This window comes from Poecilia latipinna, unplaced genomic scaffold (genome assembly GCF_001443285.1).
Source record: "Poecilia latipinna isolate Pla-1442-1.1 unplaced genomic scaffold, P_latipinna-1.0 Scaffold1202, whole genome shotgun sequence".
Classification (NCBI taxonomy): domain Eukaryota; kingdom Metazoa; phylum Chordata; class Actinopteri; order Cyprinodontiformes; family Poeciliidae; genus Poecilia; species Poecilia latipinna.
In genome coordinates, this window is record NW_015113818.1 from 70,440 (window position 1) to 86,014 (window position 15,575).

The following is a 15,575-nucleotide window of genomic DNA, read 5'->3' on the forward strand; positions in this document are numbered from 1 at the left end:
TCCTCCGAGGAAATTGACAAAAGAGAGAGGACTCATCCCCCTCCTTCAAACTGAGCCGAGTTTAATTATTAAGTTTCGCTTTCTGAGGCCCTCCTCAAAGAAAGTTTCCCCCTCAGGCCTCCTCGTCACATATCAGACTGAGCCATGCAAATGAATGCTTACACCCATCCCTTAACGATCATGTTTATCCCCACTAATGTCACAATCAATGAGCTCTCGTCTGGTCATTATTAATTGAGTCAGTTCCTCGCAGATCCAATCTATAGACAGTCAATCACGGGTCAGGTCTAACGAGATGTTATTGTCAGAGATGTATATGAATGTCTTCAGGTGCCACCCATGCTCTTGGATGTCTGGTTGTTGAATAATGCTGCTAATAGGCCTATAGATCAACAAGTAATCAGAGGAAGCCAGGAAAGGGGTTAATAGAGCAGAGAAATAGGAATTAATGGTTGCTGCTTTCCCACTCTGGGGAAGTTTGAGAAAACTCCAAACGATTTCCTGCCGAAAGACTTTGTCTTGACGTGATAACACAAAAACAGTCATCCATCCAATTGATCTTTGTTGCTTTAATGTCTAAATTTGCAAGCTGGGCTGTTAGAAGTAAATCACTCAGAAAATTAGGACACCCCATTAAATATGCTGTCATTTCAAATAAATGTTCACATTTTGATGTCTAATCTTAACTTGTTTTCTTTACTGAATTAAATATACAGCTCTAAAATAATAAGAGACCTGATTTTACATGTTATGGGTATACTTTAGAGTAAAATGAACATTGTTCTTTTATTCTATGAACTACAGGGAACATGTCTCTGAAATTCCAAGCAAAAATTTAGTATTTATTTGCATAAAAATAACGAAAAGACACAGCGCTTTCAGACCTCAAATAATGCAAAGAAACAAGTTCATATTAATAAAACTATACTAATGTTTTAACTCGGGAAGAGTTTGGAAATCACTATTTGGTGGAATAACCGGGAGGTTTTCAATGGAGTTCAGTGCAGTGGGAGAAAAGTTAGGACACCCTAGACTTGATTAAACAAGGTGATACTTTCAGTTGTGAACATTTGAATTTCATTTCAATATTACAAAAATATCTAAAGAACTTAACTTCCAATTATATGCAAAATATTGTCTGGATATCTTACATTTTCTAAAAAAAAAATGCAGTTTTGGAAGCCAGAATAACTCAACATGCTATTCCGATACTTTTTAATGTTCAACATGGCGTCTTCACCATGTTTATATGACTAAATGCATTCAGCTGCTGGATTGTGGTAAACAGATTAGCATATTGTCTAAACTTCAATAAGCTAACGATCATTGACTATAATTGTAAAATTCACTCCTCCTCCTTTTTGCTGATTGGTCCAGTTGAAATTCATCCTGAGAAATCAAGATCAATGAGAGAAACCCCAAACGGCACTGAAGGGAAATGAGAATCAACTGCGTAGGAAGGAAATGACCAGGCTAGATCTTACATTACAAACAAGAAAAATGTTTTTTCTGGACCAGCTTATGTAGCTGTCAAACATTAAAAGTAAATAAATTTCCTCTTTTTTTCCATTCTGATACGATTTTTAAGTTTAAGCAAGTCTTCACTGTTATCTACATAAAGTGTTCTGTGAACACATATTCTAACCACAGCAAAAGGAAGTCAATATATATGAGTAACAACTGAGAACAATGGTTGTTGACAACAACGTTTAAAATATGAAGACAAAATAAAATCTGAATTGTGAAAAAGGCCAAACTCTTTGTGTCAAGTTGGAAACGAGGTTTTTCAGCAATATTAGCAGAATAGAAAGAAATTACAGAGAAGACGGCAACAATGATGGTTATTATTGCTCTGTCATGAATTCAAGTAAATTACAGCTGTCGGAAGACAAGCTAAATTACATTGTGAACCAAAATTGAAAATTGACAGCCAAATAAATTTGACAGCAGCGGAAAATGTTCCATTTATCTCTCTTTGAAATCAACAAACAGCCGTCAGGCGGCATTAGTTTGCCAGATTGAGTTTCCTCCATTGCTGCCTTGAGTCCAAAATGTAGATGTGATTAAAAACGTCAAGCAGGGAAGCATTCAGGCTGTTTCTAGCAGACTGACCTCCAGCCAGAGAGCATGAAATAAGAAACGGTGCTGCAGCACGGTCAGTGCTAAAAAAAATATTACCACAGACCTAACAGAGTGGAGACAACCACTCCCCCTGTTGAGGGATTTAATATAGAAACATGTTAGACATAACCAAGTAGAAATGCTGAGGAAAATAAGTTATGAGGCAAGAGCTACAATATTTTCTACTTTTTTATATATCGAAACATTATTTTTTCAGTTTTGAGCCTCATTTTTGTAGAGATTTATTACACAAAGATTGATTTAATTTAGGTGTTTATTTCAAAGGATCCATGATTAGCTGTAACAAACCTTATGTGAGAAATATTCATTTTAGATGTAAAACAACAAAGTGATGACACTGTAGGTTGTTTAGTTTTTGTTTACTCTCCATCAGCATTTAACAGAACTTCCAGCGCTGTTGCCGATGTTCTCCGCAGCGTTTTTTGCTCCAGCGGCAGCACGGTTCATGCGCTTTGTGGATAAAAACTTTTTTAGCTCATTAAGGTAATGATCACCTGTTAGAGCCTCTGTCAGTTTTGCTCGTACAACTGACTCAAAGTCTTCTGGAGAGAAATGTTGAGAGCACAAATGTAGATCCTTCGGAAGTTGTGTTCGGTTCCGACTCTCTCCGACTGCGCTCTTCTTTTTTGTTTTTTCCATGTGGGAAGCGATCCAGATTCACCTCACTGTTTCTGTGTTGTTGTTGTTTTTAAAATTTCAGCCAACAGTGACACAGTGTGGCATTATCTAAAATTACACCGTCAAACACAGTCTGATGAACAACAGCTCGGGTAAAAGTTAGCCTTCCTGTGTTTACCCTGTAGATTCCAGTACCGTTATGCATCATCAACCCATCAGTGAAAGATATAACAGATGTACATTTTTTTAAAGTAATTATGAGTTTTGATGTATCGCAAACAGCAATTTTTTTAGTTAATAGGAAAATTGCAACATATTTAGGTTCTAAAATTTTGCTACATGACAAAACTTATCAAGAACATTTTTGGAGAATTTTTTTAGGTTTATTTTTTAACTTAAATCTGCAGCAGACTGATGATAACTGAGTAAAGTATTTGCTCAGTGTTTCTTTTCGACTTTGGAAAACGGGACTGCTTGAGGTGTTGTTTACGGTCGCTGAATCTGCAGCTTCTGCAGCCAAATTAGCTCAAATCAACCTTCAAAAGGGTAAAACAGAAAACAGCCGCCTGTGGCATTGAAAAAAGAAATTGATCTGGTCTTGAAGTCGCAAATCCCACGTCGCTCTGTTTCGTGGAAAAGCAAAGAGTTTTAATTAGAGCTCCCTTTGCCACCAGGTTCAGTCTCTTTGTGCCTGGGATCGCTGCCAGGCTCTGTTGTCTGAAGCTTCGGCTGTGAGTCGAGAACAAAGCCACAGATGTGAGAGTCATCTGGGTTCAGGTTTCCACTGTGGGTGCAGAAGCAATCAGGTTCTGTACCGAGGAACAAGACATGCACTGGGTCAACTACTAGCTTTTTTTAATTGCTCACAGTTGTGTTCATTTTTATAATAATTTTGAATATTGTTCAGCATTCATATTTTGCACATTTTTGTACTTCCATTTGGCTTACAAAAAACAATAATTGGCAATAAGTTAAAGTTTTTTGAGCAGTTTCAAAAACCTTCTGAATGTAATATCACAAATCAGCAGTACCTGCTGATTTGTGATATTACCTAGCAACCACACAGGAGCTCCGTCCGTTGCCTAGCAACCCAATCTGCATTACTAAGCATTTTGTCGTTGACTTATCATCCAGAAAACACTGCCTGCTTTCTTGTTGGCTGTGCAGAAGGCTCCACTTCTGCTTTTCAAAGATGTATAGTTGTATAATTGCACATCGGTTTGCAGCCATTTTCATGTACGAGTGTAAACATTGAGTTGGGGGTGAGTGGCCAGCAGCAGATTATTTGGATTTAAAGTGACAGCTCATTCTTGAGGTAGCTCACAATAGACTGAAATCTCAACAAAATGTAAGGAACATGTTTTTTTATAGCCCACAGAGCCATCCTGACCTGTTCAAAGAAACATAATAGGTCACCTTTAACAATGTTTTCTCAATTTTGGGTCATTATTTATTGCTTTTCTTGTTTGTTTTTATCCTTTCTTGTTTCATTTCTGCATATTTCACAGATTGATTTGAAATCTTTTTCTCATTTTCCTCTGATTTTTGAACGCTTCATTTTGTCGTTTTGTGATCATTTTGGATCTCTTGTTGATGATCCATCATCGTATTGCAGAATTTTATACCTTTTTTTTTTGCTATTTTTCTTGATTCCTGTTGTTGCTTTCCTTCCCAGCTCCAAATGTCAACAGTACCCTTGCGATCCTGACATTGTGCCGTGGGAGCGCTCCTGTTTCACTGTATTTCAGGCTTTTAACCTTAAAGCCTCTCTGCCTCTGTTTAAGTTCAAAAGCAACGTTCAGGGTTAATTAATTTGAACTTCTAAAGGGGGGAATCCACTGCTGGTTGCATATTAAAACCTGTCTGGAAAAGCTTTCTCCTTGGGTTACCGTGGCCTCTGCTGCACATATTTTGACCTCTGTAATTCTTGTTTTGTGCGTTAATAACGGCTATAAAGCTGTTTTGTGGACCTTGAAATTGTTTACAGTGAGCCCTCTGGGTTTTGCTTTCAGTTGGACAGCGTCCAAAAGGAGATATCGCCTCCTCCTGTCTTGTTGAGGGATCAAACACAACATTCATCCCCTTTTTGAATATGTTGCTCAATTTTGCTCGCACCAACAACTTTGTTTATCAGGATTTAAGGCGGATAGTAGAAAGTTCTGCAATTATTTTTGGATTATTTTTGCTAATTCTCCTTCTTTGACTGAGAAACTACTGAATGCACCAGAAAATGTTTCTCCAGCTAATTAATTTTAGGAGTATTTATATAAAATTAAATGTACAATGGACCCTGAGTGTTACAAGTGTGACCAAATATACTTTAATATGCATTGATGCACTCAATAGAAGTTGTTTTAGCATTAGCACAGACGCTAATAACAACCAAGCTGCATTTTATTTATAAAACTTTAGAAAAAATCTGTGAAAACACAAATTTTCCCCAAATAAACTGAGTTACGTTTCACTGTTATTGAACTGGATTTTAATCCAGTTCAATCCAGATTATTCCAGTCTGATTAGGTTTAGGAAAGACAGAAAGACATAAAATTACTCAAATGGAAATTATGAAAAAAATGCTACTTTTGAAAAAACCCATGTTTTCTGTAAAAAAAAAAAAAAAAGAAGGGTTTCTTTTTTTTTCCCGCCATATAAAAACAAAAACAAAACAAAATTGTGATGGAAACATTTCTTTCACATTACGAGTTACTACTGGCAGAAACTACAAAGAAGACGACAACAGGAAGTTGTAGGAAGATAATGTTTTATATATATATATATATATATATATATATATATATATATATATATATATATATATATATATATATATATATATATAATTTGTGTCATTCTAACATGTTGAAATCCATCTTTTTTTTCTGTAAAATGGCCGACTACAATTTCCAATCAGCAATTTCCCGGTGTATGTAGCTGCCTGAATAAGACTCCTCTGATTGGCTGAATCATGATTATTAGCTGTTTACATCCACTGCTGCTTCATTTCTTAGTTAATGGAAACACCACAACATATGCGTATATTTGTAATTTAAACGCAGCTACTGAGTCGAATACTTTCCATAAAAAGAGAAAACAAAGAGGCAGCACAAAGTTAACGACAGAAAAAAATAGCAAACAGAGAGAGTATTAGTGGAAAATGGAGCGAGTAAAGCTGGCTGCTGTCCTCCAGCAGCAAACAGAGAGAAGCTAAGCCTCTCTGACTGGAAGCTTTATCTGAACAGGTAGGTTGAGTCTATCTCCAATCACTGATTACTCCCAGCCTCGCTGACCTCCAGCCGTCCTCGCTGCTTCTTTTTACTTTGCTCAACCCCAGGATCACTTAAGGCCCCGGCTCTATTCATTCCTGCCCCATGGGAGCTGCCCTGCACTGTCCTACCCTGATGTATTTATTTTATTAATTCAATCCATCGCTGGCTTTCTCCGAGCCTGCCATGTTTTTTTTTTTTTTTTTCCCCCTGCCTGAAAAAGTGGAGTTTCTGCCCCACATGAACCAGTTATTGGCTGCAAGCTGTGAAACGAGAGGCGCCCGAAGGATTCAGGCTGAAACATCAGCATGTTAATGATGCTCAGTGGAGCAGTGGAGTTGGGAAATGTGCACTACATCTCCCCTGCAGAGATGCAGGCGGCTGCCACATAAAGCTGAATGAAGATGTGAGGCCGGAGGGCGCGCAGACGTTCTGTCGTTTGAGAAACCCAGAGGTTTTAGTGGGTTTTAAAACAAATCAAAAGACCTAAATCGCCACGACAAAAAGATTTTTGGATTGCCGCAGATCTCCTTTTCCTTATTTATTCAAGTCTTTGAAACTTTAATCCTAAATAGCGGAAACTTTGTAAGGCAGAAATCGATTTGTTTTGGAGGAGATTTTGTGGGATTCACACTAATATTCAAGATTATTCCAGGCTCCACTGAGAATCACGGATTAGTTTGGGAACTCTCCAGCTCGCTTCGCAAGAATTCATTGACCTTCGAGTCATTCTGAGAAAGTTTCTTCTTTCTTTTTTCCCTCCCTTACGTTGCAGTTGTCTCTATTTGTGTGAAATGCTAGAGCTGTGGCCTTCAGCCTCCGCTCTGCAGGAACCTGACCAGAAGGATCGTCCTTCAGCAGCAGAGACTCCAACACCTAACTAACTTCTCGCTTTTCCTTCTCGTAAGAAAAACACAGAAACTTGTTCACATGCAGTACTTTACAGACTACAGTTTGAGAAGAGGTGTCCAAAGCGCGGGATGGGGGCCATTTGTGGCCCCTGGACTGATTCTGTGCGGCCCCCAGCTGCAATTGAAAACTGATGCAAATTTGGCAAGAAAACATTAAAACTTTGAGATTGTCAGAAATTTTCCAGAAAAAAAGGATGGAAGTTTCTGAGTTTGAAAGGTTGAGAATTTTAGATAACTTTTAGATTCCTAAGATTGTAATAAGATTTTAATTTAGAAATGTTCTACTAAATTCTACATTTCAAGTGTCAAATTTTCTCCTGAGTTTTTGGCAGAAATTGCCTCGCTGTAAAAAATCTCCTTCAAGCTTTGGATCTACCTCATTTGTTTGGTTTTAGGTTGGGGGTTTATTGCATCGTGACTTCTTTAGCCAATGTGATGAAGATGGAAGTGGTCTTCAGTTTGACCCTGTGGATGAAGGTTCGAGCCAGACGCCTTCAGACTCACTCGGCTAACAGGTGTGTGTGGTCGTGTGTCCCCTGCCTTAGCAGAATCCCTGTTCAGCGGCTTGGGGCTTGGCGCGGTGGTGGGCCTCGGCCTCGGAGCGCTGCTGCTGCTCCTGGTGCTGGTGGACGTCAGCTGCTTCTTCCTGCGCCACTGCGGCCTGCTCATGTGCATCACCCGCACGCTGTGCAGCAAGAAGACGGCCACCAGCGGCAAGGGCAAAGAGATGGAGGAGGGCAAGGCGGCCTACCTGTGAGTATCCACCTCCTGCTCCTTCAGATCTTGGATCAACTGTTTGGATTTTTGATGTTTGCAAGTCGCCAGGTCCTTCATGCTTGGAACATCTGCTGTGGGTGTATCAACAACCTTAGAGACCGGAAGGGATGAATGAAAATCTGTAGAAACTGTTTCCTACTTTGGGCTGAAGAGAGAGAGAAAAACAATCAGCCCTCAGTTTAGTCGAATGTCACAAATTGCCTTTCATGTCACTCCTTTATTTGCTACAAATGAGCAAAGGAGACTTCTTTTTACCGTTTACTGTAGGTACACCTACAACAGCCGCCCCACCACCCTTTCAACCACAGTATGTCTCTGATTATGTCTTTCTCACTAACGTCTGTGCCTCCATCCACTGTGCTGTGAGTCCTCTCCTCTCCTCTGCATGCTGTGGCGTTCCAGTCGCCTGTGTTGTTGCTGCTGCTGCTGCATGAGCTGCTTCTGTGCTTTGCTTCTCCTCAGCGTAGAAGTTCACGACTCAGGATGAAACGAGGCCTTGGTTCGCCTCCGCAGAGCCGCTCTTTGATTTTTTTTATGCTGTCAGTGTGAAGGGGAGAAGAAGGAGCAGGGAGGGGGGCCTTGACTTTCGCTGAGTCACTAAGTGACTGGCTGCTCAGGCTGCATGCAGAGTGTGTGTCTGTGTGAACAGCAGAGCGATGCAAAACACTCCATACAAGCAAACACTGCAGATAGATACGGAGCAACATGAAATACTGTTGTTTTTGTACCCATATCATTACAAAATGTTGACATTCTTGTTCCTGCATTATAGTATTTCTGCATAATCTGACATTCAGGCTATTGGATGGATGGAGATTTAATAAAATCAGAAACAGTCTTAAACTGAAATGTCTAATCAGAGGATGCAACGTAGGAAAACATCGTCATCATCATCTCAGATCTCTACAGGAAGCTGTTAGCTTAGCTTCCTCCTTGTTCCACCGCCAGGATTGTTTTGATCCCATCTCTCAGGGTTCCTCCATGTTTTCTATCGTTTCAAAATTAATAACTGTAAAATCCTGGAATAAATAGCAAACAGGTGTAGACCGGTTAAATATTAAACCGATGGATGGATAACCATTGTGTGCTTAAATAATATTTTATCACTCAAATTAAAGCAGTTTTTATTTGAGTGATAACATTATTAGAATTTTTTCTCAGAATTTAGTAGAATTATTCTGACTTTAATATTTTGAGATTGTAAAAAAATTGTAAAAAAAATAAAATAAAAATAAAAATCTGAATTCTAGGAAAAATTCAAAATTCTGAGAAAAGTCAAAATTCTAAATCTTTTTTTTTAGAATTTAGATTTTTTTTTCTTTCTCAGAATTGACTGGAGTTATTCAGACTTTAATATTTGAGATCAGATTCTGGGGGGGGGAAATGTCAAAAATCTGAGAGAGAAAAAGTTTAAATTCTGTGGAAAAAAATGTCAGAATTCTACCATTTATTTTAGAATTTTGATTTTTTTGTCTCAGAATTGACTGAAGTTACTCTGACTTAAATCTTCTAAGATCACAAGTAATAATTCTGGGGGTAAATAAAAATCTAAATTCTGAGAATAAAGTCACAATTCTGACCTTTTTCTCAATACTTTCACTTTATATCTCGGAAGATTAAAACCAGAATTTTCTTCTTTTTTTTCCAGTGGCAGTAATCTTCTCCCATAGTTTTAATTTTGCCAAATTACATCAATGTGAATTGATGTTCAGTATTATTAAACTCTAGGAAGTGCTCACTGAGTGCAGAAACGGCTACTTATTCATATTTTAACGGTTTATTGACGAGTTTTACAGATCATTTTAGAGGACATTCAAAATCTTCTAAGTGAGTTTAGTCAAAACAAAAGACAAATCCTACAACCGCTAAAAACTGACGCTACGTAATAAAAATGTGTTCATTTAAAAGACTGAAATCACAAGATTTGCAGCAGTGAGGAGGAAATGCTGTCAATAAGTAGCGTAGCTTCCCAAGCTGCAATGTAAACAAAAATCTTTATAGTAATTCTCAGAGAATATCGTCGTGTGAATTAGATCATCCTTCTGGCTTTGAGGTCGCTGTGATAGTTTCCCTTTAATCCTGTGAAAGTAGAAAGTCCCACATGTTTTAATCTGCATTTGCTAGAAACCAACTGCTTCCTGAAGTAATTAGCGCAGCAGGAACAAAGTGGATCCCGTCTCCATCTGGGATTAAAAGAGCATTGAAAAAGTGATGCAACCATTTTTAAACCACAATATTTCTTTGTAGAAAACTTGTTAAATATTAAACTTCAACATGGATCCTGAAGCAGTTTGTTGTCTTTAGTTACATCTGTAACAATTTGTTGAGGAGGAAGGTATTTATGGAAGCAGTGCTCAGGTAAAAAGCAGTCAGTCAAGTTTATTTAGGGTCAAAGGCTGTAACAGAGATTTCACATTAGAGCGTAAGCTCTGACTTCCAGGGTCAAAAACTCGTCTTTTACACTCAAGGACAGGAGAAGACAAACAGTGAAAGCTGGTTTCTCAGCAGACAGATCTGACTTTTATTTATCTGCTCTTGCAGCTGCAGAAAGCAGAATAACCTTTACTGCACACAGAGCTCATTAGCATCATTAAAATATTTTAAAAATGTCCATTGCATATTTCAAAATGTGTATAAACGAAAGAAAAAGCGATAACTTGTTAGCATAGCCACTAATGGTGGCGGATAAACAGCTTTCCTGTAACCGTAAGTTGTTTCTCCACCATTAGCACATTTAGTATCACATACAAGAGGTTGATTGACTGCGTTAAGCCCCTCCTCCTGGCTCTGATTGGCTGTTTTTGTGCATTTCTTCAGATGATAGTAGTAGCTCACTGAGGAAATGAAAAAGATCGATCTTTTCACAGATTATCTGTCTCATATTAAACATGGTGACAATTTTAACAAATATGTAAAAAAAAACATATTTTATTTTCAAAAGTGACATACCTTAAAATAATTGGTAATTTTGAAATCAAATAAATATATTAAAAAATGAACTGTACCACAAACTGTGTATTTAAACTTCTGTTCTATAACTTAGATTTCAAACTTTACTGATAAAAAAAACATAAATTTTTTAGAACTAACAAGTTTCAGCTTTAAAATAGTTTAAAAAGTTCAGTTATGTGAAAGCAAAATAAAAAAAAAATAAAAAAAACTCTACTGCAATCTGTGTGCGTAAAAGTTACTCAAACTTTTGTGGTATAACTTAAATATTTCACAATTTCTTGATACAACGTATTTTTCATAGAAGTTACACACTGAAGTTTTAAAAAAATCTGGTTATTTGAAATTAAAATTAAAAAAAAGTTTTAAAAATTTTTTCCTCAAACTGTGTGAATAAACAGTTACAACTTCAACTTCTGTTTTATAGCTTTTAGATTTCACACTTCACTGATATTATTATAAAAGTTATACTGCAACTTTAAAAAAAATTGCTTTAAATTTATATTTGAAAGCAAAAAAAAAATTGAACCGTACCACAAACCGTAGAGTTATAAAATATAAACTTCTGTGGTATAAATTTATTTCAAACTTTACTGACAAGAAACTTATTTTCTTTTCTAAAAGTTACATGCTGCAGCTTTAAAATATTTAGAAAGTCTTGTAACTTTGAAACTACAAACTGCGCATAAAGAGTTACAACTCCAACTTTCATATCTCACACCTCTCTGAAATGCATCGCGTGTTGATTTACATGCAAGCAGGAGGAACCAGGATGTGAGGAAACTCCCCATCTGAGGTCCAATCTGGGTTTGCATGAAGCTAATGAGACATGAAATTGGCTCCACTCTGCAGCCACTCCAGCATCCACCAATCAGGCGAGGGGAAGCCCCCCGCTGCCCGCGGCAACATTTGGGCTTATTAGGTTCAGCGGGTCACTGTTTTACATTCACGATCCGGTTGGCCGGGAAACTCCCCCGCAGTTCAGTAAATGCCCCAGATGTAAAAAATCAACCATTTGCTGCTTGTATAAATACAAATTTCTATTAATGAAGAGTTGGAGTGTCGAAGCTCGCCCCGGTGGTGAACTCTGCTTGGTTCTTCAGTTGATCTAAAATAACTTTTTCCCCAAAGAACTGGCCAGATATTAAAGTGATTCATCAGCCTGACTGTGTTTCCAGATACAGTCGTGTTTCTAAAGCGATCAGGGATTGATTTTCTCTAATCAGAGCGATGGATCAAGTGGAAATGAATCCTCTAAATCTGAATGACTGGAGTTAAAATTCAACATCTGAAATGTTCCTGATGGAGTTTGAGGCTTTATGTCTCAGATCTGGAGAATCTGAAAGTGTCTCCATCACACTTCCTCTCTTCCTCTTGTTCTTTCCATCCTTCTTCCATATTTCATCCTTTCCTTCCTTCCTACTTTAAGCCCTTTTTTCTCTTCTTGTGTCCTTCATTTCTTCTCACTTCTTCCTTTTGTACATTTCCTCGTGGCCTTATTCACCTCATCATGGCTTTTCCTCCTTCTACTTCTTTCTTTTGGTTTCTTCCTTTCTTTACTTTTTTCTTTCTTTCTTGCTCTTGTCATTTTTCTGTTCCTTCACTTTTTCTTTTCTTCTTTCCTTGTTTCTTACTTTGATTCTTTCTTTTGTTTTTCTTATTGAACCTTCTTTCATTTTTATCTCCTTCCTTTTTTCTTTATTTCCTTTCTTCCATCTTTTCTTCTTTTTCTTTCTTATCTCATTTTTCCCTTATTTCTTTTTTCTTATTGTTTTTGTTCATTTTCTTTTCTTTTTTCTGTATTTCTTCCTTTTTGTTCCTTTTAAATTGAACTTAATGGTTGAAGTAAAAACAAAAACAGATTTTTCTTAGTTTTTCATCCATTTTTTGGATGAAAACCAAAAACTGAACATAATTTTTTCATCTTATTATTACACAAAACATATTATTATTATCAACTTTTCTTCTATAAATTCACATAAACTAAAATACGTTCAGAAGTTTACATTCAGTTTATCAGGACTTAATAAAATCACCTTTAAACTGTTTGATCGATTATCCCTCATTATGCTCTTATCTGATTGCTCCATCCGTTTTGTGACTTTGTGAAGTAAAACTTTCCCACATCATGACACTGCCACCACCATACCACTGGAAAAATGACTCCACGTTTTTCCAACATGGTGATTTTAGTTTCTACTTAGTTTCCTCGTCAGAGTTTTGCATCTGCAAACTGTAATGCCTCACATTTTAGAGTCGTCTTCCTTCCTTTCCAGCTCATGTCGGTATTTTTATTATTTTTTAAACTTCAGATAGTGACACTTAAATTTCTTATGGCAAATTAAATAAATCTTTTTCTGGTTTTTGTTTGTAAAAAAGAAATGAAGCACATAAAAGTAAAGAAATGAATTACACCAAGTGTTTTATTCTTGTTCATTTCGCTCAAATATTCCAAATTATTTCTAACAAATTTTGTTTTGTTTATTTTTCACATTTATTTCAGTGTTTGAAAAATAAGTTTCACTTTCAAATGACTGTAAATTTTATGGGGGTTTTTTTCTTACATTTTGTAAATATTCGCTACGATCTGAGCCCATTCTTGGATGGTTGACTTTCCTCTACCATAATTTTTTATTTTTTTTTAGTTTTTATTTATTGACTGAACTTTAACATAATTGTTTTTTTTTCATCTTTTATTTATTTTTAACTTGTCTCCTATTCTCTAGAATAAGTTACTTTTCCAGATTTAATCGGTTCTTAAAACTTATTTTTATTCGTTTGCATTTATTTATAGCTTTTCTGTTGTGATATTTTATTTATTTATTTCTATTATTTTATGTTTTTTGTACAGCACAAGCTTCCCTGTGTACTACTTAGGCCTGTCACAATTAATCAATAAATCAATTAACCACATGATAAATTAAAACTCATTTTACGTTTTATTGTTTTTCGTTCTTTTTCTACCAAAAACTGGATGATAAAAGTCTTCAGTTTGGTGTTTTTGTCTCGACCAGCCAGTTTTTGGGAGACTAAATAATCCATTTTATTTGTTTTGGTTGTTTATTTTGAATATTTCAAATATCTTCTAGTTTCAGTGTTAAAATATTAATTAAATTCATCTTTAAGAATCTGTTCTTGTATTATTAGCTCAAAACGATAATATTACAGTTTATCACGATAATAACTGGGACAATTTATCATTTAGAAAAATATATTGCGACCTTTCCTTCCTCATTTCCTTCTTGTGTTTTTCTTTCCCATCTTGAGTCCTTATTCCCTTCATCCCATCCTTCCTTATTTGCATCCTATTGTTCAGACTCATTTTGAAGCAGGAATATTTACAATCTCTGTTGGTTTTTCTTAAATAAAGCAACTCATTCATGCATTTAAAGAATAATCTAAATTATTCCTGGGCTTTAAATGAAAAACACTCTGTTTTATGTGCACATTTAGTGTTTGCGCTCCATCCTGAATCCTTAAATTTCTGGTTTTGAGCGGTGAAAAGCTGTGAACCTCTCCTTTCCTCCTGTCGCTCCGCCTCTTTTTTTCCTGCAGGAAGCTGCCGCTGAAGGAAGAAAATGGCAAAGAGTCTCTCAAGCCGGATACGATTGAAATCAAAGTGCACAGCGACAACAGCATCCACATAAAGCCGGACGACAGCAAGGCGTAAAAATAAAAAAATAAAAAAATATATATATATATAAAGTAACGGTAAAGAAGAACGGGGTCGGCTCCCCTCGCCACCAAAAGAACATTCGGATCACGAGACCAACGACCTGGAAAAGTGAAAATAGTGGAGTAAAATACTATATCTGTTTATATTAATGCCCGAATGAAAGGCACGTGTAAATAAAATTAAAAGAGAGGAAACGTGAAGGAAACTTTTTGACATCCAGAAGGCATTTTGTTCAGTAGGAGCCTCTTAAATGATTGTATTTTTTATTTTATTTTTTGTCTCTTTTAATGAAACTCAGAATTTCCTTTTCGTTGTTTTTTTTATCGCGGTTTGGTATGGTGAAACAGCCGCCATCTTTGTTTCTAATTTTCTGTGTTTTCATGCTTTGGAGACGTATAAACAAATCAAATAATGTTTCTAAACACTAAAAAAAAGTGTTTTTGATCTGAAAGTGACCCAAAGCGTGGAAACACTCATTTTTACCCCAGATCTGGCTTTTATTTTGAAAAGAAAGAAACCCCTTTTCTGTTTCGGACTCTCTCTGATGTCGTTGTGTGTTGTACATAGGTGAAAAAAAACGGATATTTTACAGAGCTTTTATGTAAATATATTAAAAAAGGATGTCTTTTTTTCCACAGTGCAGAAGGCTTGGCTTTTGTTTTACTTCCTCTCCCCGTTGCGTTCAGGTTCTGGTGTAATATTGCTTTTTCCGCTCATTTGCTTCCCCTTGAGGGAAACCCGAACCCCGAGGCGATTCCACGGCAGTAATTATGGCATTAATGTGCCTTTTCTTTTTTCGCTCCCTTTCGTGCAGTTCGCTCCATGAAATCAGCTTCTGATTTGCTGCTTTTTGCGGCGGAGAGAGTGGATGTTTATGGTGATGCTGCGGCGGCCGGCCACTCTGGACTCAGATGTGGAACACGGTTCCGACAGAAAATAAGAAAATGGATAAAGTGTTTGCATTTTCAGACTTCCTGTCCTAAAAGTTGGTCTTCTTTCTTTTTCTTCTTTTTTCTCTTTTGTTAATTTCCTAATTCCTTCAGTCGCCCACTCCCTTTACTTCCTTGTCTCCTAACTTGTGTCCCTCCTTTACTTGTGTCCTTTTTTCCTCCCTCTGTTCCTCTTTTCTTTATTTCTTTCTTTCCCTCTTTCTTTCTTTCCTTTTTACTTGTGTCCTTTCCTTTTTCCTTTCTTGTATCCTAACTATCTCCCTTATTTGTTTTCTACCTCACCCATCCT

At 36.7% G+C, this 15,575-nt stretch overlaps 1 protein-coding gene across 1 annotated transcript in view; it reads left to right on the top strand.

Annotated features, from left to right (window-relative positions):
• The window catches only part of ncam2 (neural cell adhesion molecule 2), a gene marked incomplete at its 5' end in the record, with an annotated part of 79,985 nt that extends 64,702 nt beyond the window's left edge, over nt 1-15,283 (top strand). Inside the window, 2 exons of the mRNA XM_015053791.1 lie at nt 7,480-7,687; nt 14,216-15,283. Of these exons, the coding sequence (XP_014909277.1) occupies nt 7,480-7,687; nt 14,216-14,330 (323 nt within the window). The remainder of the gene's footprint in view (nt 1-7,479; nt 7,688-14,215) is intronic.
• Nucleotides 15,284-15,575: the final 292 nt, after the last annotated feature.